This window comes from Lepidochelys olivacea (genome assembly GCF_965140295.1).
Source record: "Lepidochelys olivacea isolate rLepOli2 genome assembly, chromosome: 1".
Lineage (NCBI taxonomy): Eukaryota > Metazoa > Chordata > Testudines > Cheloniidae > Lepidochelys > Lepidochelys olivacea.
The window spans coordinates 162156372-162181454 of record NC_140411.1 but is presented as its reverse complement, the minus strand read 5'-3'; the positions used below and the strand labels follow the sequence as shown (position 1 = coordinate 162181454).

The 25083-nt window shown below is 42.2% G+C and overlaps 2 protein-coding genes across 5 annotated transcripts in view; both read left to right on the top strand.

Moving 5' to 3' along the window:
* The first annotated feature begins 2006 nt into the window (after positions 1-2006).
* IGSF5 (immunoglobulin superfamily member 5) overlaps positions 2007-25083 on the top strand; it is a 100293-nt gene continuing 77216 nt past the window's right edge. For both annotated transcript variants that reach the window (XM_084616923.1, XM_084616924.1), the window contains exons 1-2: positions 2007-2113; positions 3134-3245. In XM_084616923.1, the coding sequence (XP_084473049.1) occupies positions 3192-3245 (54 nt within the window). In that variant the 5' untranslated portion in view covers positions 2007-2113; positions 3134-3191. The remainder of the gene's footprint in view (positions 2114-3133; positions 3246-25083) is intronic.
* B3GALT5 (beta-1,3-galactosyltransferase 5) lies at positions 9716-24360 on the top strand. Of its 3 annotated transcripts, XM_084616936.1 has the most exons (3): positions 9716-9970; positions 20899-20969; positions 22028-24360. In XM_084616936.1, the coding sequence occupies exons 2-3, from the start codon at positions 20955-20957 to the stop codon at positions 22970-22972; spliced, it is 960 nt and encodes a 319-aa protein (XP_084473062.1). In that variant the 5' UTR covers positions 9716-9970; positions 20899-20954; the 3' UTR covers positions 22973-24360. The 3 variants fall into 3 exon arrangements, with proteins under 3 accessions (XP_084473062.1, XP_084473061.1, XP_084473063.1); XM_084616935.1 differs by lacking the exon at positions 20899-20969; XM_084616937.1 differs by lacking the exons at positions 9716-9970; positions 20899-20969 and adding an exon at positions 21088-21098.

Genomic DNA, 25083 nt, shown 5'->3' with positions numbered 1-25083 from the left:
GTTATAATTCTTGACATCTGATTTGTGTCCATTTATTCTTTTACGTAGAGACTGTCCAGTTTGACCAATGTACATGGCAGAGGGGCATTGCTGGCACATGATGGCATATATCACATTGGTGGATGTGCAGGTGAACGAGCCTCTGATAGTGTGGCTGACGTTATTAGGCACTGTGATGGTGTCCCCTGAATAGATATGTGGGCACAGTTGGCAACGGGCTTTGTTGCAAGGATAGGTTCCTGGGTTAGTGATTCTGTTGTATGGTATGTGGTTTCTTCACTTCCGCAGGTGGGTATTGTAGTTGTAAGAATGCTTGATAGAGCTCAACATTTTTATGGCTGACTTAGAACAACGCTTCCTCAGCTCTCGTCCCCTAACGCCCCTACTCTATTTGCGCTATATTGATGATATCTTCATCATCTGGACTCATGGAAAAGAAGCCCTTGAGGAATTCCACCATGATTTCAACAATTTCCATCCCACCATCAACCTCAGCCTGGTCCAGTCCACACAAGAGATCCACTTCCTGGACACTACAGTGCTAATAAACAATGGTCACATAAATACCACCCTATACCAGAAACCTACTGACCGCTATTCCTACCTACATGCCTCCAGCTTTCACCCTGACCACACCACACGATCCATTGTCTACAGCCAAGCTCTGTGATATAACCGCATTTGCTCCATCCCCTCAGACAGAGACAAACACCTACAAGAGCTCTATCAAGCATTCTTACAACTACAGTACCCACCTGCGGAAGTGAAGAAACAGATTGATAGAGCCAGAAGAGTTCCCAGAAGTTACCTACTACAGGACAGGCCTAACAAAGAAAATAACAGAACGCCACTAGCCGTCACCTTCAGCCCCCAACTAAAACCCCTCCAACGCATTATTAAGGATCTACAACCTATCCTGAAGGATGACCCAACACTCTCACAAATCTTGGGAGACAAGCCAGTCCTTGCCTACAGACAGCCCCCCAACCTGAAGCAAATACTCACTAGCAACCACATACCACACAACAGAACCACTAACCCAGGAACCTATCCTTGCAACAAAGCCCGTTGCCAACTGTGCCCACAAATCTATTCAGGGGACACCATCACGGGGCCTAATAACATCAGCCACACTATCAGAGGCTCGTTCACCTGCACATCCACCAATGTGATATATGCCATCATGTGCCAGCAATGCCCCTCTGCCATGTACATTGGTCAAACTGGACAGTCTCTACGTAAAAGAATAAATGGACACAAATCAGATGTCAAGAATTATAACATTCATAAACCAGTCGGAGAACACTTCAATCTCTCTGGTCACGCAATTACAGACATGAAAGTTGTGATATTACAACAAAAAAACTTCAAATCCAGACTCCAGCGAGAAACTGTTGCATTGGAATTCATTTGCAAATTGGACACAATTAACTTAGGCTTGAATAGAGACTGGGAGTGGCTAAGTCATTATGCAAGGTAACCTATTTCCCCTTGTTTTTTCCTACCCCCCCCCCCCTCAGACGTTCTTGTTAAACCCTGGATTTGTGCTGGAAATGGCCCACCTTGATTATCATACACATTGTAAGGAGAGTGGTCACTTTAGATAAGCTGTTACCAGCAGGAGAGTGGGTTTGTGTGGGGGGAGGGGGGTAGAGGTGAGAAAACCTGGATTTGTGCTGGAAATGGCCCAACTTGATTATCATACACAAAGTAAGGAGAGTGATCACTTTAGATAAGCTATTAGCAGCGGGAGAGTGGGGTGGGAGGAGGTATTTTTTCATGCATTGTGTGTATATAAAAAGATCTTCTACACTTTCCACAGTATGCATCCAATGAAGTGAGCTGTAGCTTATGAAAGCTTATGCTCAAATAAATTGGTTAGTCTCTAAGGTGCCAAAAGTACTCCTTTTCTTTTTAAGTATGCATGAGTAGCTTGGTTACCATGGTTACTGCATTGACATACTTGAAGTGGTTCTCACAGTCCAAGAGGCCTCAGTCCTGGGATTTTAATCAGTGCACCAAAGGCTTTTCTATATTCAAGTGGGCACAGAAAGGAGGCTGATTGCAATATTAGCTCGGGCACCTCTTGAGCCTGAAGACCTGAGGAGAAAATGTGAGTCTTGACATTCTTAATTACTCTCAAACTCTGGGAATTTACATGAGCAAAAAGTAGTTCATACAACAAAACAGTTTATTTTAATATCTGACTATACCTGAAGGTTCCTGTTAGATGTAGCTATGAATCAAAATATTTGTCTACTTTGCTGAATTGGCTCTGAGGAGGCTGTTGTATAAGTGAAGCAACAATAATTTGTTGTGCACGTGTTATGCAGTATTTTCTTAAAATTTCTTAACTGAGAAGTATGTTTCCAAAACAAAAATTAAATTGCCTTATTTTTCTAAACTGGAACTCCATTTACTGAGCTCCATCTGAAAGCTAAAAGCAGGTGCTTACATGCTCAAATGCAAGAGAATTACAAGAAGGAGGGACTCTTTTTAATACAGTACTTTGTTCTATTGTGCTAACAGCAACACACTTACCTAGCTCAGAGCTCCAGTGTGGTGTGGTGTGGTGTGGTGAGGGAGGGTGGGAATGCACAGGGAGCCTTCCCCCATTTGCTTGACGTGTACAAGGGCCTGTCACAATTGCAGTTTGGGGGAGCAAAGGGGCTGCTTCCTCTATATACCTCTGGAGAGGCACAGAATCCCAATGGCTGTCCTTAAGAACTTCACTCTCCATAGCTGACCACTGGCTCTTTCTTCTGGAAAACAGTCTAAATTAAAGTTAAGGCTGGTAAAAAGTTGTCAATAACTTATAAATAGAGCTGGTCAAAAATTGTTGGTCAAAATGTTTGTTTGGACAGAAACTGTCTTTTTTTATACAAGTTTTTTTCATTAAATGTCCAAATTTTGTAAAAAAAAAAAAAAAAAGTGTTTTCAGTAAATGAACAACCAGAAATAAATAAAATAATAATAATTATCAGTTGGCCCACTCTCCCATGGTACCAGTATCTTAGGCATTATATTACTTAATCTCCTAGAAAATTTTTATACAGAAACTAACTTAATAGAAATGATGTCTGCTGGTCAACTAGGAAACAAAAAATTATAACTAATATCTTAATCTTTGCAGACAACTTTCCTGAAAAGAAATGTCCATATATGACATGGTGGGAAAAGGATTTGAATAAATGAATTACCCCAAAGGAATGGGCTTTGATCCGGAAAAGAGGACTCAGTTTGTGGTATGATAAAAGAAAATGTCTTTAAGATACTGTTTCAATGATATTTCACAGCGGTCAGGTTAAAAATATGTACAATATATAGATTGAATGGGGATAAATGTTGGCCAAATTGGGATGAAAGAGAAGATTTAATGCATATATGGTAGACAGGTCCAGTTGTTAAAGAGTATTGGGATGTGACTCATAACCAACTACTGCAAACTCTTAGCTATCTATTATCAATTGATCCTTTGTTAATCCTCCTGGGGTTTCCTAGGGGGATGTCTACACAGCAAAGAAAAACCTGCAGCTGCACAGTGCCAGCCGACTTGGGCTCATGGGGCTCAGGCTGAGGGGCTTTGCATTGCTGTGTAGACTTCCAGGCTTGGGTTGGAGGCTGAGCTCTGGGACCTTCCCACCCTCCAGGGCCCTAAATCCGGGCTCCAGCCAGATTCAGGAAATCTTGGCAGGCAGACCAGTTGGAGGAAAAGGAGTGATAGGAAATTTGGTTGTCAATCATTATTTCTATGGGACTGTACTATTGTCTGGGTGGTATTTTCTCAAGAATGCAAGGATTCATTTGCTTGCACTGGTTTCCCTGCCCTCTGTTATATTTTCTTTGATTATGTTTGGAGTAGCTAAGTATTTCTCAAACAACTGGAAGTCCTGTAATCTGTGAGTATGAAAAATGACCATCTAAAATTGTTTTCCAAATACTGTGTGTTTGACAATAAACTGGACAGATAGGTTACTTAAAAATAAAGGAAAATGCTACCCTTGTATTTTGTGAGCCACACGCAATGCCATATGCTCTAAAGCAGTGGTTCCCAAACTTGTTCCGCTGCTTGTGCAGGGAAAGCCCCTGGTGGGCCAGGCCGGTTTGTTTACTTGCCGCGTCCGTAGGTTTGGCCGATGGCGGCTCCCAGTGGCCGTGGTTCACTGCTCCAGGCCAATAGGAGCTGCTGGAAGTGGCGCAGGTCAAGGGAGGAAGCAATGGTTTTCAGCCTGTGGTCTGCAGATCCCTGGGGGTCCACAGACGATGTTTAAAGGGTCCACAAAAGGTGACTATGAAAATAAAGTTTCAGATCCCAGAAAAGGCATTCCATTTTTCTGATCAAAATTATGTGACTACCCCCACCTACAAGTCAAAACCCAGAAGTGTTGTTGTTACCAGAGAAGCCAACAGTTTGGCACCCTTTCTCACACTGCGTCAAATGCCAGTCCAAGCACATGTAACATTTATAGTTGAATTCTGTTCAGTCAGTTTTCAGTCTAAGACTTCTATGGTAGGGGTCCATGAACCACAGTCTGAATTTCCAAAGGGGTAGGACCTCCATCTGAAATTTTTCAGGGGTCCACAAATGAAAAAAAGGTTGAAAACCACTGCTCTAAAGAACAAAATGCAGAAGGCTGGATTGTACAGAGAAAGTAGACTATGTGGAAAAAGCAGCACAAACTGTATCTGAAAATGAGACAGATTCATGCATATATCTAGTTACTGTAAAGTGCCATCAGCAAGTTCCAGAATCAGTACTTTGTCTTCAGATTAGATGACCTGTATATAATTGTAAAAACAAAGTATATAGATCATACTTGTAGGATAGGACACTGTATCCTGGAAAGCAATGACACAGAAAAGGACTTAGGAGTTATGAAAGATAAACAGCTGAACACAGAGCAGTGCTGTGGCTAAAAGGGCTAATGTGACCTTTGGCTGTATAAGCAGGGGGAATATCAAGTAGACGTAAGGCAATGGTATTACCGCTGCATTTAACTGATGATACCAGTACTGGAATACTGTGTTCTGCTCTGGTGTCCACACTTCAAAAAAAGATGTTGACAAACTGGAAAGAATTCAGAAAAGAGCTACAAGAATTATTAGAGGTCTGGAAAACATGTCACTACTAATAGTAGCGGTGATAGTAAATATTAATATTATGGTGGCACCCAAAAGCCCCAATCTGGATTGGGGCCCCATTGTGCAGCATACTGTATAGACACAGAAAACAGATAACTCCTGCACTGAAAACCGAAAAGCTAAAGAAAGGAGAGACCTTAGGCACTCAATCTATTTAGTTTATTGGAGAGAAAATTAAAGAGGTGTTTTGATCATGGCAGGGGTGCTGGAAGGGGGGCAGCCTGCGGGCAATGCCCCCCCCCACTTTTTACTGGTTGTAAAGTTGAGAGATGGGGGGGCGAAGAGGAGCAAGCAGAGGGTGGGATTTTGTGGGGAAGAAGTGGTGCGGGAGCGGGGCCTCAGGGTAAGGAACGGTGTGAGGGCAGGGGCTTGAGGGAATGGGTGGCGTGAGGGTGGGGCCTTGGAGAGAAGGGGCGGTGCAGGGGCAGGTCCCCAGCGGGGAGGGGCGGCACAGAGGCTAGGGCCAGGAGTTCAGCACTGTTGGCCCCCCCATTTTTAGGGACCTTCTGCCGCTCCTGGATCATGGTCTATAAATGCCTAAACAGGGATAAGATTTCTGATTCTGGGAGGCTCTTTAATCCAGCAGGCAAAGGCATAACAAGATATAAGGCTGGAAGTTGAAGCTATATAAATTCACACTGAAAATATGGCACAAATGTTTAACAGCAAAGGTTGTTCAGCACTGAAACAGCTTATCAAGGAATGGGGTGGATCCTCTGTCACTTGCAGTCTTTAAATCTAGAGCTGGTTGAAACTTGGAATTTCCTTTCTATGGGAAAGTCCAACACTTTAGAAAACTAGAAATTTCTACATTTCCCACAGGATGGAAATTGTGAATTTTTTTGTTTTAGACAAATCAAACAGTTTTGGTTTGATTCTTTTCTAAATGAAATGGAGCAGCTGGCTGTCCAACTCCTGGGGGACTCCCCAAACTGTGTGACCCAGAACTCCCCATGCTTCCTGGGCTGCTGGGCTCCCAGCCATGGAGCAGGGGGTGTAGAAGACCTGAGAGCCCCAGCTTGAACTTGGGCTCTCAGGCTCCCTGCTGCAGAGCTGGGAGGCTAGACCTTGAGAGTCTGTGCTACAGGCAGGGCTCCCAGGTTTCTGGCTCTGTGGAAAGGAGCCTGGAAGCCCAGGGATCCCTTCCCCCAAGACACTATGTAGGGCAGGGCTGTCCTGGAGCTGCTGACACTAGAAGCCCAGCTCCAGAGCAGCACACCAGGTAAGCTGGCGGGAACCTAGGCAGGTTTCTAATGGAAACCTGTCTGTGTTTCAGTGAAAGTTCATCAAAACCAAAATGTTTCTACAAAATATTTCAGTTTCATTGAATTGGCATTTTCTGATGAAAAACTGGTTCATTGGAAAATTCCCAACCAGCACTATTTAAATAAAGAGAGGCTGTCTCTCTAAAATGTATGTTCTATGTTAACTACAAGTTATTGAGTTGATGCAGGAATCACTAGGTGAAATTCTTTGGCCTGATTTAGGCATGAGGTCAAAACAGCTGGTCATAACGGTCCCTCTTCTGGCCTTAAACTCTATGACTCTGTGTTCATGCTGTGACAGATTTGGCAATTTCCTGCAATATCCTTGAAAGACCTTATTGCATTAAGTGTATGTATTATTGTGGGCTGGGATTGTATGTAACCTCTCTGGAGGGTGACAGATGTAAGACCTGGGAGTTAGAAAGACTATACTGAAAATGTGCCAGAGAAGTATGGACTTTTGGGACAATAAGTGTTAAGTGGATTTCCTGCGGAATCCCTTGGGAGAAGTTAATGCAAATTCCCCAACTCCAGTTATGCAAAAACCCAGCCTTTTGAAGCTGTGCCCTGAGGAGAGGGTCATTTTCTGCCAATTACCTGTTACAGAAGGCCAAGACCAAAGGCCCCAGCGGTATAAAGAAACAACCTTTGTTCTAATCCTGGATCTTTTTTAGATGGATATGAACTTGTAACCACAGGGGAAACCCAGCTGTGGGTTTTGAAGGACTAAAACCTACCAGTGCCGTAGGCTGGAGTTGCAGGGGGATGATCTCTAGTTAGTATTTTAGCATGCGTTTAGGAACTTTTATTGTTTTTATGTTTTCTCTGTAATGCTTTTACTTGAAGAATAAATGTGGTTGCTTAGAAGGAGCTGTGTGGTAACTTGTAACTCTGGGCATGACACTGGTCATAAAGCAAAGCACAGGTGGTGGCCTTTTCAGGCGGACTGGCTTGCTGACGCTATCACGGTATAAGGCAGGGAACTACGCAGCCTTCATATCCCCGGTCAGGAGGGAGTGATGGCTGGGAGCCAGAAGCCTAAAGACAGTGCTGTTGGTGGGCCATCGAGGGGCAATACAGCTGCAGCATCCCTGGAACTTTGACATATGCAACTAGATGGGTGATACAGTTCTCAAAATTGGATCTTTTAGGGGAGACTGTCATCATAAGCACTTATTTATACATGCCTCATTATTAGAGGCTACCAGATGGTGCAGATTTAGCAGCACTGTTTTCCTATTAACAATGGATAAGATACTGCAAAGTCTACCAGTATTTAATCCTGGGGAAAATCATGACCTGCACTATCAAAATTTGGAGGCTGATTTAAAGGGATTACTGAATAAAATCTAAAAGGTGCAAGTGCTTTTATGTGAAACCCTCTGTAGAATATGGTAAAGTCATTGTACATTCTAGAGGAGTTCATTCATCCCTTGAATGGGAGTTGAGGGCACTCATTGCCTCACAGGAGTTCTTAACACTTGGCAGGACCAGGCCTTTTATGACTAAGGCCCTGACCCTGCGGAGACTTATGCATATGCCTCATTTTAAGTGTGTGAGTAGTCCTATTGCACTTAATGCCCTCATTGAGTTCAATTACATGCTTAAAGTTATCTGGTTTTGCAGGGCCTAAGGGCCACATAGGCAGCTCATGAACTGTACAAGCTGCAGGCAGGCAGGCAGCCAGCAGTCTGGAGGAAGTTCACATCAGCCCTGGCACACCAAATGCTCCACTTACAATAATGACTTAGTCCAGATGACCATTTGAACATGGTGGGCCTCATTGCAATGCGCTATTGAGGCCTAAAGGCTGGGCTTGCAAATTGCTGTGGTGGGGACTGTAACCAATACATTTGATTTTCTTTAGGTAAATAGCACTGAAACCTTGTCCTGTCAACTGCACTTTGAGGGTTAACTTTGCCACAAAAAGAAGTGTGGAGTTGGGCCCTAGAAACTCACGTTAACTTTTTATTTTCTGAAGGGAGTATGCAAGGCACTCTGGGAAATGATTCAAGGGCAGTTAAGCAAATTTCTCCTGGTTAGGAGACACTGTGGATTGGTGGGAGTTTTGTGTGAACTTTTTTGCAACAGATACCGGGGGAGGGGAAGGGGGATGGGAAAGATATATGGAAGAAATACGTATAGTGGAAGGGCCAGATACTGCACCCTCACCCCTATCCTGTGGAAAGAATGCAGAATCTATCCCCCAAGGACTGAGTTAGAAAGGAAATGAACTCCTGTGTGTGAACGAATCAAGTACCCCAGGCATGGCCTTGATCCTGCAATGGGTAGTATGTGTGGGGACTGCTGTACCTTGCAGGAATGGGACTTGTGCCCTCATTCAGGAAAGCACTTAAGTATGTACATAACTTCAAGGATTTAAGGCTCTCTTTGAGAGGATTGCTGCCTACAGAACATTTTCCCCCTAAAACATGTTCTGCATAAATCTAGACAATACTAAATCAGTAATTATTTGTGGATACATTATTGACAAGGTAGAAGCATATACAAAGTAAAAAACAGAATAAAATACCCCATATACAATAATTGAAGGCCTCTAAACATCTCAGATTGTCAATAGTAAAAAAAAGGCCACCACAGAAAAAATTCATATCTATGTACATAGCTCTAGCATGTAGGCCCCCAACTCGGGAAAGCATGTCAGCACAAGCTTAAATCCATTCCTGTTCAGGACAGCACTTACGCACATGCTTAATTTAGCATATGTTTCAGAGCTATCCTAAGTAGGACTGCTTTCCTGAATCAGGGCCTGAAATAATAGAATGGAAATAATAAATGGCTAAAGAAATAAAAACAATTATCAAGCGAGGAATGTTTAGGAGGAAAAGAAGGGGAAACAGAGATCAGGAAAGGGTGTGTGCCAAGCCATGTCAGTGATAATCTTATGGGAGCATTGGTATGTGCCCCATTACCCCCTTTCACTGTGTTGTGATTTGTCAGTGGAGAAGTTCTCATAACTTGGGGAATGCTTCAAGACTGCCTCTTTGGCAGTGGGCGATTTGTTTCCCACTGTGAGACGCAAGGCAATGTGACTTTCCATTATGAGAGTAGAGCTGGGGCTTTCTCAGTGCTCCTCAACAAAGGGCTAATTCTGTTAGAACACAATTTTCTTAGATCTGCTAGGATTTATCTTCATGGTTGTGATTTAAGGTGTATGCACGGGTATATTTTCCCCCTTCTCCAAGTACAAAATAAGAACATTTGTAGACAGTTCCTAACTTTCCTTTTCCTGCCAATCACACTGCAGTGATACTGTTAGTCTGTTAACTACCAGAGAGAGGGAATGAGGTAGCAAGAGGGAGAGAGACACTCCCACACACAGAGATCAGGGTTCCATTGCTACATTGATATTTGCTCCCACTCCCACTTCTAAAGGAGATTATCATTTCTCATCTTATTTGGGCTCATTTGCATCAGGATCACTCACCAGTGAAGAAGTAAAAGACCCTAATCTGCTTCTTGTGATAGAGATTTTAGCCCATTCACTGCAGCTTTCATACAATATGGCTATAAAAGCGGAGGGTGCTCTGCAGAAACGTGAGGTAAGGGGATCTGGATTCTTTTTATTTCATATGCATCCACATTATTTAGTCCCCTAAGAAACTGCAATAGTAGACAACTTTTGGAAGGGAGGGTAACTAACTCTAGCATATAGAACCCTTCCGTCAGGTCTGATCTTGCTTCTGCTGAAGTCAATGAAAACTTGCTTCAGTGAGAGCAGGATTAGGACCAAAATTCAGCTTGCCTTGCTCCAGTGTTTTATTTGTATCAGGGCTTGCTGGGGCTGAGCCGAGGCACTTCTAGTCTTGGCAGTTCATAGCCCTGGCACCTCTGGGGTCTCCACATCAGTTATAAAAGTAAAAAAACTGCTTGAGCCCCGGCATCTAATTGCTTGAGCCCCAGCAGCTCTTCCATTACAAATTAAGCACTGCCTTGCTCCCATAAGTCATACCCCACAAATCAGTGGGCTTGCGAGAATGAACAAAGCGTGCAGCATGTGGTCCTGACACAGCACAGAATATCTGCAGATGTTCAAGTATTTTTAAAAAATTGTTACATTAGCTGTTTTTAAAGTATTTATAATACTGTATAAAATTAAGCAAGAAGATACACATAGTATTTAACATTCAGCGTGAGTATATTGATCGAGAATTCCTAAACTGTTGATAAATAAATAATCTAACTGATAAGAGTGCGTATGTGTTGCTCTTAAAAGGTGCCATAGTGGTCTTGGAAATTGTCCTACCTACCCACAGAAGAGGTAATGGTAATGCAGGTTCCCTCACTGCCTCCTCAGTTTGCCTGAAATCTCACCTGGATTATATGCTTCCAACTATTAAGGCATTTCCCCTCCCCCCTACTTCTATGCAAACAATCAAGAAAACAATCACTCGGCCTAATTCTGAAAACACTTATGCACATAAGCAGTCCCCTTGAAGCTGATGGGGCTACTTACATTAGTAAGCACCACAAGGGTGATCTTACAGGTTCATGCCCTGTGAGTGTATTTGTTAATGTTTGCCTGGCACCACTGAAATGAATAGTTGGAAGTGTTCCCTCCAGGTTGAGGTTTGGCACATTAATGGAGGAGTGAAGGAAGCCTGCATTGCCACTGCCTGCACTGTGCTAGTTCTATGGATAGACTGGACAACTTCTAGGATCATTAGCCTTAAAAAGCACCAAACTCCCCTTCTCACACATATATACGATAGTTAAAAGACACAGTTGAAAAAATTCTACACTAGAAACCAAAACCCCTCAAAATACTAAAAAACAAACAAGCTAAGAATTGTCATGGAGTGAAAGGGCAGAGAATGGTAGGGGGGTGCTGGGTTGAGGTATCTTACATGGGCAATGAAAGTGGCTAAAATGGTAAAAGAAACCTTCCAAAAGAGGTTCTGATTTAAAAAGAATGCACATGATTGAAAACTTATTGGGTTGTTCTTAAATCTTACTGATAGTCTCAGAAATTTGATAGCAATATCTGCAACATGTGTATCACTAATATGTTCTCTTTTGTTCAAAGATATATTTGCAGCTCTATCAATTCTGTGTATCCTTTCTTTTCATCGTTCTTTATATCCATTTAGATCACTCCCAAGTAACAAGAGAAAGCCCCTCATCTTTTTTAAAAAATATCATGTTCATGTTTTTCCTCTTTCACTCAAATGACTAATTATAAAAATTCAATACTAGATGTCAGCACAGCTTTCCATAAGCATTTGTAAATGAGGATGCAATAAATAATTTTTCATGATGAAGCAAGAGCTATTTATAGGCTTGGAAAGATTAGATTTTTAATGATAAATGTTGTTAAACATCAACTTCATCATAAACACACAAACCAAAGAAAAATTATTTCCATAGATAATAATCAAAATTTACAGATAGTCATAGAAAGAAAAATGCTGCCTGAGAACTTAAGAGTTTGATTTAAGGCAAACATTTTGACATATGATGTTGACAGTTTGTGTTTTAGCAGTTATAATGCTTGAACTTTTTGAATCTCAACATCTACTGTCATTAAATAAAAACAACGAGGAGTCCTTATGGCAACTTAGAAACTAACAAATTTATTTGGGCATAAGCTTTTGTGGCTATAAGCCACTTCATCAGAGGCATGGAGTGGAAAATACAATAGGTAGGTATATATATTACAGCACATGAAAAGATGGGAGTTGCCTTACCGAGTGGGCGGTCAGTGCTAAAGAGGCCAATTCAGTCATGGTAGATGTGGCCCATTCTCAACAGTTGACAAGAAGGGGTGAGTATCAACAGAGGGAAAATTATTTTTTGTAGCGACCCAGCCACTCCGAGTCTTTATTCAGGCCTAATTTGATGGTGTCAAGTTTGCAAATTAATTCCAGTTCTGCAGTTTATCGTTGAAGTCTGTTGTTGAAGAATTGCCACTTTTAAGTCTGTTAAACCTACTAAAATGATTTTTGTATCCAACTAGGTGCAGACAAAAAATAACTCACAAAAAGCATAAAATGTCATTGTTTGCTACTGTCAGGGCCTGATCCTTCAGTTACCTGTGTGTAACTTTACACACATGAGTAGTTCCATTGACTTCAAAGGGACTACTTATGTAAGTGTTTAATTTGATTCTGTAGCTAGAAAAAGACAACTATCATTACTAACTTGATTCAAGTCCTTACTGTGTCTCTCTGTATATACTCTATTCCCTGGTCATACCTATGTTCACAGGTGCCGACTTCCTCTGTTTCCAGGGGCTGCTTGACTCCCGCTCTGCGGAAATTTCATGCCTAAATTAACACACAGTTATGAACCTTGTATTGACATTTTGGCTCCATTCAATATATAGTGGATAGAGAAGAACTGGTAGCTCTTGGCCACAATGGAAGTTTTTTGAGTTTTGCCACTTAAGAAATAAACAAAAGTAGACAGACACTTCCTGTAGTAAATAATAACACCATTTTAATTCAGATCCTCAGCTAGTGTAAACCAGGATAGCTCTATGGACTTTAACAGAGCAATGCTGATTTACATCAGATGAGGACCGTCCCTTCTGTTTGATATTTAACAACAGACTTCTACTTTTTGTGTCATAAGACTTTTGAGTCTCTTGTTAGTTTTTTGTCTTTTACTACAGCGAGGGGGAAATAAGTTCTCCAAACCACACCAAGGTGATGTAGCTGGCTCATTAGGCCATGTTCTGATCTCAGTAACACTGGTGGTGCCAGTCTAAAGTAACTCCACTGAATTCAGTGGCATTACTCCAGATTTGCACCAGAATAACTGAGCAGAATATTTCTTTAAACTGACATTTTTAGTCTCCTTTTCTCACAAGGACTCCAGACTGTTACTCCTCTCCCTATGGCAGGAATATTTTCCCTGATCCTGTATGCCAGGCAACCTTACACCTCTTGTACTGTATAAATAAATATAATAATTAATAGGGCCTAAAGGAAGGGCTTCCATGTCAGATGACAGTCTCCAATTTTCCCTTTGGTTTAGCAGAAACTGTTTTCTAGAGGGTCAAGTCCTTTAAATGTATAACTAGAACATTTTAAAGCTATATTTAACAGGAAACAATGCCTAAGGCTTTATATGTGGGTGTACTAAGGTGTCACAGCGCCCTTGTAGAACTACACCAGGCTGCTGTATTTGGGTCCTTAGACTTATGTGCTATTACATTTCTCATGGTCTGGGTAAACAGTGCTCTCTTTTTTCTTGGCCTCTCTGGAACACTTCCTGGACATAAGCTCTTGATCATGTTACCCCTTCATCAACATGGAACCCATCTGCCTTAGGCCCCCAGGACCAGTGCTGACACCGCCAGACTTCTCAGTAGCTTAAGCACAACTTTTCCCCAAAGCTCCAACCTTGTGGTTACTCTGGTTTACAGTTCACATCCTTAGGGACACGTGATAATTGAACACACAGACTTTGAAAGGGTTCTAAAAACCAATCACTCTTTATCTAGCACAAGAAGTATACAGATCTAGACAAAGCAATAAACAGCTACACGCATTGTCTTTGTCTGGAGTGGCTCATGACTGTGAATGCTGACCTCAGGTAGACTGTCAAAAACAGGGCAGACAGCCCAAGCTGGTGTTGTGTTCTGTAATTAGAATTCACCAAGCCAGGGACAAATGTGAACTCCTGGATCACTGTACCAATCTTACCATGGAGTCACAAAAACAACGAGGAGTCCAGTGGCAGCTTAAAAACTAACAGATTTATTTGGGCATAAGTTTTCATGGGTAAAAAACACACTTCTTCAGATGCATGGAGTGAAAATTACAGATGCAGACATAAATATACTAACACACAAAGAGAAGGGAGTTACCTTACAAGTGGAGAACCAGTGATGACAAGGCCAATTCAATCAGGGTGGATGTGGTCCACTCACAATAATTGATGAGGAGGTGTCAATACCAAGAGAGGGAAAATTGCTTTTGTAGTGAGCCAGCCACTCCTAATCCCTATTCAAGCCCAAATTAATGGTGTTAAATTTGCAAATGAATTGTAGTTCGGCAGTTTCTCTTTGAAGTCTGTTTTTGACGTTTTTTTGTTGAAGTATGGCTACTTTTAAATCTGCTATAGAATGTCCAGGGAGATCGAAGTGTTCTCCTGGCTTTTGTATGTTACCATTTCTGACGTCTGATTTGTGTCCATTTATTCTTTTAAGTAGAGACTGTCCAGTTTGGCCAATGTACATGGCCGAGGGGCATTGCTGGCACATGATGACATGTATCACATTAGTAGATGTGTAGGTGAATGAGCCCCTGATGGTGTGGCTGATGTGGTTAGGTCCTATGATGATGTCCCTTGAAAAGATATGGGGACAGAGTTGGCAACGTGGTTCAAAAGCCAGTAGGAGAGCACTTGAGTCTCCCTGGACACTCAATAACAGACATAAAAGTGGCAATTCTTCAATAAAAAAACTTCAAAAACAGACTGCAACGAGAAACTGCAGAACTGGAATTAATTTGCAAACTGGACACCATCAAATTAGGCTTGAATAAAGACTGGGAGTGGATGGGTCACTACAAAAAGTAATTTTCCCTCTGCTGATACTCACACCTTCTTGTCAACTGTTGTAAATGGGCGAGGTCCACCTTGATTGAATTGGCCTCGTTAGCACTACAAAAGTAATCAACTGTTGAGAATAGGCCACTTCCACCTTAATTGAATTGGCCTAGTTACCACTGTCCCCTTCACTTAGTAAGGCAACTCCCATCTTTTCATATATATACTGCTTACTGTATTTTTTACTCCATGCATCTGATGAAGTGGGTTCTAGCCCATGACAGCTTATGCCCAAATAAATTTGTTAGTCTCTAAGGTGCTACAAGGACTCCTCATTGTTTTTACTGCTGCACCAGTGAGTCTAAGGAAAAAGTTTTCAATGGCAAAAAAGCAGGTAATGGTCAATACCCTAAAAAGAACACCGTGCAGATAAAGCAATGGAAGTAGCAAAACCCTTTGAAAAACTAGACACAATGCAATCTTCAGCTCAAACCCATATCGGAAAAGTCCTGTAGAATCATAGAATCATCACATTAGAAGGGACTGCAAGGGTCATCTAATCTAACCTCCTTTTAATAGAACTTAATAGAAAATGATGACTTTCCTGTAGAACAGAAAAGATATATTTTCATGATATAAAATACTAGAGGAGGTTCAAGATAACCTATAGAAAGGAGATAATTTGCTATAAATCTCTCTAGTTTTTTAGCGTAATTTCTGTAGAATCCTACTGTTTTATCCCTATTAAATTCTGTAGGACTTTTCCATAAGCATATGCACATAGCAGGATGGAAATCTGAATTAGAGACTGAGGCCCAGATCCACTAAGGTATTTAGGGTCCTAACTTCCATTGAAATCAATAAAAGTGAGGAGCATATGACCTTTGAGTATCTGGGCTTTAGGCCCCAGTCCAGCAGAATGCTTAAATGTTTGCTTAATTTTAAGCCTGTATCCCACCAAAGTTATTTACTGATTATCTGTATTACAATAGCAGCTGAAAAGCCCCAGTCCGGATCAGGGCCCCATTTTGTGAGGCATTGTACATACACATGGTAAAAGGTAGCCCATGCCCCAAATTACTGGCAATATAAACAGACGAGAGACGAGTGGGCAAGAGGGAGTATTATTACCTCCATTTTACAGATGGGGAATGAAGAGAGAAAGTGACTTGTTTAAGATTTCACAGGAAATCTTTTGGAGAGCTGAGAAGCGAAGCCATCTCTTCTGAATTCTAGTTCAGTGCCTTAACCACAAGATGCTCCTTTCTCTACTCCTGAGAGCATTCTGTGCCAAAAACTTAAAAATTCTGCACCAAAAAGTTAAAAATTTTGTGCACAATATTTTAAAATTCTGCAAAATTCTGCAAGTTTTATTTGTCAATAAATAAATGCAGAGGCTCCAGCATGGCAGTAGGGAGCACAGGCCACTGGCTGCACGAAGGTGGGAGATCACCCTGCACCTCCACACACCCCACCCCTGAGACACGGACTCTGCGGTGAGGCTGTACATGACCCTGACACAACACAAGGCCTGGGCCTGCCCCAGAAACACCCTGGGGCCCTTCCCCTCTGTGCCAGGCACACCAGGTGTGGAGCAGGCAGGCTCAACCAGGCAGGATCCAATTTTAGAGGGGCTCAGTCTGGGGGGATCCAGGTGTGGGGTGAGAGGATTCTGTGTGGATCAGTCTGGGTGCAGGCAGCTCAGTGGGGGGTCTAGGTGTGGGGGATCTGGATGCACACAGGCTCGTTGGTGGAGTTCCAGGGGCAATGGGACTCTGCAGGGGCTTCCAGATGAAGGTGATTGGGGCTCAGCAGATGGGTCTTGGTGTGGGGGTCTCAGTGGGGGGGTGTCTGGGTGCTGGAGAACTGGGGCTTGGTGGGGTCAGGGTCTGGGTGCAGCTAGTTGGAGGTCAGTGGTGTCGGGTCTGGCTGTGGGGGCTCAAAGTGGTGCAAGGGGTGGTGCATCAGGGTGGAGGTTTGAGTGCAGGGAGCTCAGTGGGGGTTGGTCTGGGTGCATGGGTGGGGGTCTGGAGGCAGGGGGTCTGGGTGTAGGCAGCCTCCAGATGCAGGGGCTAAGGTTCAGTAGGGTGGGATTTGGGTATGGAGGGCTAGGGGGGTTCTGGATGTACTGGGTGAGACTTGGCAGGGGTGTCTGAGTATGGGAGGTCTGGACGCATGGGGGTTATGTGGATGGGGGAGCAGGTCCCCATTGAGTGACACCCTCCCCACCCCCCACAGCTGAGGAGCAATGGGGTCAGAAAGCAGGGGAGGATGCTGAGCTTCCTGCAGCTGGGGAAGGCTTCTGGGGCTGGGTTTGACACAGCCCCAGCCACTCCTTGTAGGGGAAGAGGAAGTCCCACCCTCTCCTGCCGCCAGCACAGGTTAGGAGCCACTGGCTGGGGTGTCTCCAGCCACACAATGATTTACCCCTCCACCGGCTGCTCCGGGTGCCTGAAACAATGTACCTGCGCAGTTAGGGAGTGGTGCGTGACTGCTCTTGCAGCTTCCCTTTGCTTCCCTGTCAGAAAGTCATTTTTCTGTAGGGAAGCAAAGTAATATGCAGGGGACATGAATTCTGCAGACATGCAGTGGCGCAGAATTCCCCCAGGAGTATTTCTCCTGAAGCAGCCTTAATATGGTGAATATTGAAAATATCCTGTTATGACTTGGAAGGAAACCACACTTAACTGTAGTGCACGTGTAACACTGACAGACCCCCAGTCGTTGGCGAGCAGGGTTGAACTGGGGTCTCTGGAGCTGAGTGCACGAGCATCTACTGCATGAGCAAAAAGCCACAAGGCCTTTAGCTAAGGCTGTAGTAGACTCATTAATCTCCAAGTGGTCTCAGTGCCACTGAGGGGACGGAGCACCATGCCCAGAAGGTGTGTGGGTTATACATGTAAGGCTGACAGATATGGCTCAGTACTCTGTGTAGGCACATGGGCTTCAGCTAATGTTTAAAAAATATTCATAGTAGTGCAGGTACACAGGCCCATTAAGGACTCTTAGGGAAGTGCGTGGCAGAAAGGAGCAAGGCCTGTGTCGTCCATTTTCTGGGCAAAATGCTGTGGACTGGGAGGTTTTACCTATACAAATTCATGGTTTTGAAGAGGCTAAACCTAGAGAGCACAGGCTCGCGTAGGCAGTCGCTGCAAATGTGTCAGCACAGCAGGGGTAGGGCCAGGCAATCATTCAGAACCCAAAAATCCATGAGGAAATTCTGTGCACACCGTACACATCTGGGAACATCTTCACAGAGTGATTTCCCCTCCATGGGTCATCTCCCCCACCCTGAACAATGACAAGAGGGTCTGCAAGTAGACGTGTCTGAAAAAAATTGGCCAAAACTTTTTTTTTTAGGTGGAAAACGGCTTTATGTCCAAAATGAAAATCCATTTTGGTCAAATCTGAAAATATATTTTGGTAAAAAAATTTAATTTTTTGAAAACCAAACGTTTTTACTGAAAACTGAAACATTTTGCCAAAAAAGTGTTTTGAAAATGGAATATTTTGGTTTTCCCTTCATAGTTTTAACCTTTTAACTAAAAATTGTCCCACTCCCCCGCAACCAGGAAATTTAAGTAAGACAAAGAAAATTTTTCTAAATTGCCTGCAAAAAATAATTGATGTTTTCAACATCTCTACTTTCAAGAGTCCAACGGCTGGTTCCCCACACTCTGAACAGGCAAATGTCTGTGATATGAGAAGCCATGGTGAAAGAATTATGGCTGTTCTTTGTGAAAGAAGTTGCACTGTAACTCACAGTGGAGTCCTAGTAGACCATGTTACATGTAGTGGCTGTTCCTTGATACCCTCTCCCTTCTGGCTAGCCATAGCCCACTAAGCACAAGGAGCAAGTTGTGGCTGCATGGAGCAGGGATGCAACCATATAACCAATCTTTCACTTCACTGTGACCCTTCTGATTCCTATGTACCCCATGCAGCAGACTGGACTATATGCCACTGGTGCATGCATTGAGCAGGACTGAAAATGTATACATTGAGAGGAGCTGGAAGTTTGAGGAATTTCAATACCTGCTTTATGGCACTGAAAGGTAGCAGCAGCTCAGCTGTTAGTGAGGAAGGCAAACAGAACTTCAGCATACTGAACTAAAGATGAGCCAAAACAGGGTCGTTTTGGAAGTCGCCTATTTTAATATTAGGTATTTTTTTAACTTCCAGATTCCCCCTGTTCACTTGTAAGCAGGAAGGATGGTCTTGTGGTGAAGGCATTGGACGCAAACTCAGCAAAGGGGGATTCTCTTGCTGGCTCTCCCACAGTTTTTCTGTATACATTTGGGTAAACCACAATTTTATAAAGTGCCTGCAAATATTATGTGCCCACAGCTTTAGATATTTAGGTCCCACACCTGCAACTGCATCTGTGTGGGCAGATCCCTGAACCTTCATGGAGTCCCACTGAGTTGTGCTGACCCCACAGAGGTGTCTGGATCCATTTGCAGGGAGCAACTTTCAGGATAACGACCTTAATCTCTCTCAGCCTCAATTCCCCGTCTGTATAATCGGGCTAATGATACTTAAAGGATTGTTGTGAGGATAAATCTATTAATGTTTGCAACTGCTCAGCTACTACAATGATGAGAAGCATAGAGAAAAAACAGCTTATACACAAAACTGAAAATATTATCACGATAGTCATTCTTGCCTTGCCTCTGGGATTACCAGGGGAATAAAATAAAAACAGGTAAGAGACCAAGGACTCTGTGTCAGTGAGCAGCAAATGCTTCCACCAAAACTAAATAAGCTTACTGAATTTATCTGGGTAAGAAAATTTAGGGGGGGTGAGGGGAACTTCAGCTATATGAATGAAAGAACATTGCAAAAGCAAAATATTATTAGAGTGAAAATGCATTCAATTCATATTTTTTTTTTGGTTTCTAAGAATCACACCTCTGGGTGCATGCACACAATTTCTTTCAAAAGAGTAAAAGAACATTCAACTTCTTAAAATTAGCATAATGGAATTTAAAGTGTATGATGAAGCAAGTAAAAATGGTAAGTATCAATTGGACTGAAAACAATTAAAACCAGACATTGCTTTGCTCCAGTAAATGCACCTTTCTAACTGAGATTCCAATCCATACAGGCAGACTGCTGTGCCAGAGCAGAAACCTTTCAACTCTGGCTGCGTGTGATCATTTGCAGGAAGGGGAACTTAAAGGCCAAAAAACCTGGATAAAGATTAAATGGAGCTAGTGGTTACCATGCTTATATTCAGAACCAGACAGGTTTCCATTCTTGCACTAAGGGCCAGACTGTGATTCCATTATTCACATTAGTGAGCAGTTACTCCACAGAGACAGTCGCTTCAAAAGTGTGCTAGGAGCCTTACAAACATATTAAAAAAACATATCCCTGAACAGAAGCGCTTACAATCTAAAGACAATTAACAGGCAAATGAAGGGAAGAAGGCATGTGGCGTATTTTTATATATATATCTGAAAAGTGGATTTGTGTCTAGTAACAATGGAGTTCACTGCAGGCCTCAGACTGGAGATGATCTATAATAAAGCAATAGCCCCGAATCTTGCTTGTCTTATGCATGCGAGAAGTGTCATTGAAATTAATGGGACCATTCATGTGAGTAAAATGAGTTGGATTTGGCGCCAAGAACAGTTATTCAGAACTTTAAGGACACTTACGTTCGTGACCAGATATTTTCATGGTATTTCAAGAACCTGAATCGGAGTAAAAGAAGGACATTGAAGTGGTTTTGGACATTCTACACAGAGCAATCCCAGAGGATTAAGCTCCCAAGGAACCTGCGGCTCTGAAGAATATAAACTTGCCTTTGTATGTATGCCACCATGTATGTTTTTAATTCCTTGCATGGGCAGAAGCCCAACGCTTTAATTTTAGAAGATCAAGCTAATTTCCCTATCAAAAGTACATGGGGAAAAAGAGAGAGAGTAGTCTCTGTAGTACCATTTTTTTTCTCTTCCCCACATTCTAGGAAAGAACCTCTTGGTGGCTCTGCAGGGATCCAGAGCTGAGAATAACTGCTAGAGAATGGCAATATCTAAGGTCATAAGAAGAAATAACTCTATATACTCTTCTCTCTGCCCTCTTTTCCCTTTGGTCTAAAACTCGCAGCTGTTCTAAAATTTTATTTTGTGACTGCAATTTTCAAAGGATACTGGCGACACACACGTTGTACGTATGTAAATAATTCAATTATAATTGTCTCTCGGAGTTAAACTATGAATATAGAAGTGTTTTATTTTCCCATCACTAAGACTTTGTGGCTTTTCTGGCTTGTTCCATCTAAGATTTGTACTGAGTGGATAAGAGGGATTAAGAGATAATCAAAGAATATTCTGTGCTTACAAGCATGAATTATTTTGTTTAACTTTTTTTTAATTACATCTTTCCTCCAAAAAGAGGAGTAAAATGCAAAGCCCTCCTTTTTTGTGTTTTAATCATTTGAACCAACACAGAACTGTACAAAAGAGAAACACAATTCAACGTATCTGCTGTTTCTTTTCAAAATGGCCACCAAGACCTCAACACTGTTCCCTAGAGGACCCCAGAAAGGGAGGAAAGCATAGGAGCAACTTCTGAATCGATATGCAGCTCCCATTATAAATGGCGGGGTGGAGATAAGGAGAGACTAGTGGTCTAGTTTAGCCTTTTTAAGTGGCCCATGCTTGCGAACTCAGGGCATGGTCACCTGTCAAAAAATGAATGGAGAAATAAGGTATAAAGCTATTACTACTATCCTCTCCCATCAGGTCTGTGGTAAACTCCTGCCTGCTTCCTACAATCAATGTTGTAGAGTTCTCTCTTTAGGGATGCATTCTTGGAGCACTAGCTGGTGGGAGAGTTCCTGGCAGTGTAGTTCTGATAGTCATATTTCTATGTCATGTTGGAGGCAAAGAGTCTGTGATGGGTCTGGCGTATCTGCATGAATGCCCTTGCCATCAGTGGGTGTTTGTATGTTGATCTTGTTGGGGGCAAGGCTACACTCTGCTGAGTCCCACAGAAGGGAGAACACCCTTAAACCCCCAAGCAATAGCACAGAGTTTGGTATACAAAGGAGCAAGATTATTTTCCAATGTACCATTTGTTTTTATTTCTTTCAGATGGCTTCGAAGAGGTTCAAAATTCTTTTGTTTTTAATTGTAGTATTGGCCTCTGCTTGTTTGTATTTGATTGAAATTGGTATATTCTGTCAAAAGAAGGAAGAGGCCATGTCACTGACTTTTATAACAGAGAGCGGAAACTTTTTGCAGTTGCCAAATATAGACTGCAGTAGGACTCCTCCGTTCCTGGTACTCCTTGTGACATCGTCACATGGCGAGAATAAAGCTAGGATGGCTATCCGTGAAACCTGGGGGAAACACAGACTAGTTGCTGGCAACCTCATCATGACATATTTTCTTCTGGGAACCACCATGAACCAAAATGATCAAACTGGTATTATTGCTGAAAGTCAGAAATACAGAGACATTATCCAGAAGGATTTTATAGATGCATATTACAATTTGACTTTAAAGACAATGATGGGAATTGAATGGGTTCACAAATTTTGTCATCAATCCAGGTTTGTGATGAAAACTGACACAGATATGTTTGTCAATATCTTTTACCTGACCGAACTTCTTTTAAGAAAAAACAGAAACACTAGATTCTTCACAGGCTTTTTAAAGATGAATGACTTCCCAATAAGAAAGATATATAGTAAATGGTATGTGAGTAAAGATGAATATCCAGGACTAACATATCCTCCATTTTGTTCAGGGACTGGTTATGTTTTCTCCACCGATGTTGCTAGTCAGATTTATAAAATTTCAGAAAGTGTCCCTTTTATTAAACTGGAGGATGTTTTCATAGGACTGTGTCTTGCTAAACTAAAAATCAACCTGGAGGAACTTCATTCAGAACAGACATTCTTCTCAGACAGGGTTGAGTTCTCTCTTTGTCGCTTCAAGAAAATTGTGACATGCCATTATGTGAAACCTCATGAACTGCTGATCTACTGGAATGCACTGGAGAGCTCAATGGATGAAAAATGCCCAGATGATTGAAATAGCTGAGCTAACGAAAAGTGACACAAAAAAGCTCCAGGACCAGCCTTTAGAAGGGTTACCACCTGGCCAGTAGTTGAGTGGCCGGGCCATTTTTTTATGGATTTGCCAGTTGCCAGAAAAATAATTTAATCTGCCTTTTTTTTTACATGGGTCTAAAGATTTGAATTATTATCACCACATTACACTGGGATATCTAATGTTAAAATTTTCTGTGTCTAGCTAAAGATGCTGCAGTGTTTAAGTAAGAAAATGATGTTATCAATCTTATCTATATGTGTTATCTCTCTAGATACTGTAAGTGGCTACTGGGGGCAGGATTTGCAGGGGTCTTGTAGGGGTGGGAGTGGTGCCGGGGTTTTTTTGCATTTCAAAGGTGGTAAACCTAGCCTTTAGTCAGGCAAAACTCGGCCACTGAAGTCAGGCCGGGGACCTGTAAAGTCAAAAAGACACAGATAAATATTTTAATCTCTTGCCCCTCTGCAAATTTGCTGTTATTTATTTGCAAACACTGGACTTTCTTTAGAGCAAAAGACAACAAAACTGCTTTGTCTCTGTACCAACACGTATAGTAATGTCAGCAGAAGGCTGGGAATGCTTACATATGATTTGGTTCTCTCTATCCTTTTTTCATTTTCCCTAACATTAAAAGTTTACAGTCCAAAGTCCATTCCCTGACACATTATAACAAGGTTAGGCCACACTCCTGTAATGAGCTGTGTGTGAGCAGAGACATGCATCTGCATGAAACCCTTTACCCTGCTGAAGTTGATGGGGCTTTGCACAGGTGTACAGATCTACCTATTCAGAGCCTGTTGGAGGAGCAGGGTCTTAAGTACCATAGGTTAACTTCTGAGTGTTTAAGATCACTGCATTAGTTTTCTGTTATACATTTCACATTTAAAATTATGCATACAAGGCTTAATCGAGAACCCAATGGAAAGAAAAAATCAATAGTGCTGACAGAATATTGGAGTTGGTAAATAAATAATGTATTTCAACATGCTATATTCCCCCTTCAGTACAAGGTATATTTTTGAATGCAGAGCAATTAGTAAATAGTGCAAAATTCTAAACTCAAACATCACATTTCCCTTTCTGCTGGGATTGTCAAAGGGGCTGAAGAGCACGAGGTGCCGCCATCATGTTAATGGGATTTGGACACCTGACTCCATTAGTCTCTTTTGAAAACCGCAGCCTCAATTGTTATGATTATACTCAGGCCATATATGTAAAAGCTGAATGAACAAAAGGGCTATTTGTATATAGTGTATTTGATGTAACAAAATGTGAATGTTTTAAATATGAGTCTATTCTCCCCTTGAATTTGCACATGCGACTTTTTTAAGGCTGATATAAAAAGTATGACACTCTTTACATTATTTGCATAGAACATATAAATATCAAATTAACAAAACTTGCTGTATGATACTATTGTAATAAAAGATTGCTATTAAAGCTTTTTGTCTGTCTGGTTGTCTTCTACTTGAGAGTGCAACTAATGCTTTGAAATTCATTTTTCTAAAAGGGTTATTTTTTTAAAAAACAAAGAGTCATATCTTTCCGTCTCTAAAATACCTTGGGGGAGAGGTCCTCTAATAGAGGGGTTCTCAAACATTTTCTTTCTGAGCCCCCCAGCCCCCAACATGCTATAAAAACTCCATGGCCCACCTGTGCCACAATGACTGATTCTCTACATATAAAAGCCAAGACTGGTTCTCTACATTTAAAAGTTAGGGGGTAGGAAGTAGGGCAATTGCCTGGGGCCCCATACTACAGGGGCCCCCGTGAAGCTAAATTGCTCAGGACCCTGGGCTTCAGCCCCATGCGGTCGGGTTTCTGCTTTCTGCCCTGGGGCCCAGTGAGTCTAACACTGGCCCTGCTTGATGGACCCCCTGAAACCTGCTCATGGCACCCGAGGGTCCCGGACCGCTGGTTAAGAACCACTGCTCTAATAAGAGGTTTCTTTTCCAATGCAAGCATATAATTCCCTTGGTCAAGAACAGGAGAACTTTATTTCCAGAGTAGATAGTATATGATACTGTCACTGTAGCTGCCACCACAATATGCTTCTTTGTGGTACAAAACATTTGGGTAAAAAATTACACTGT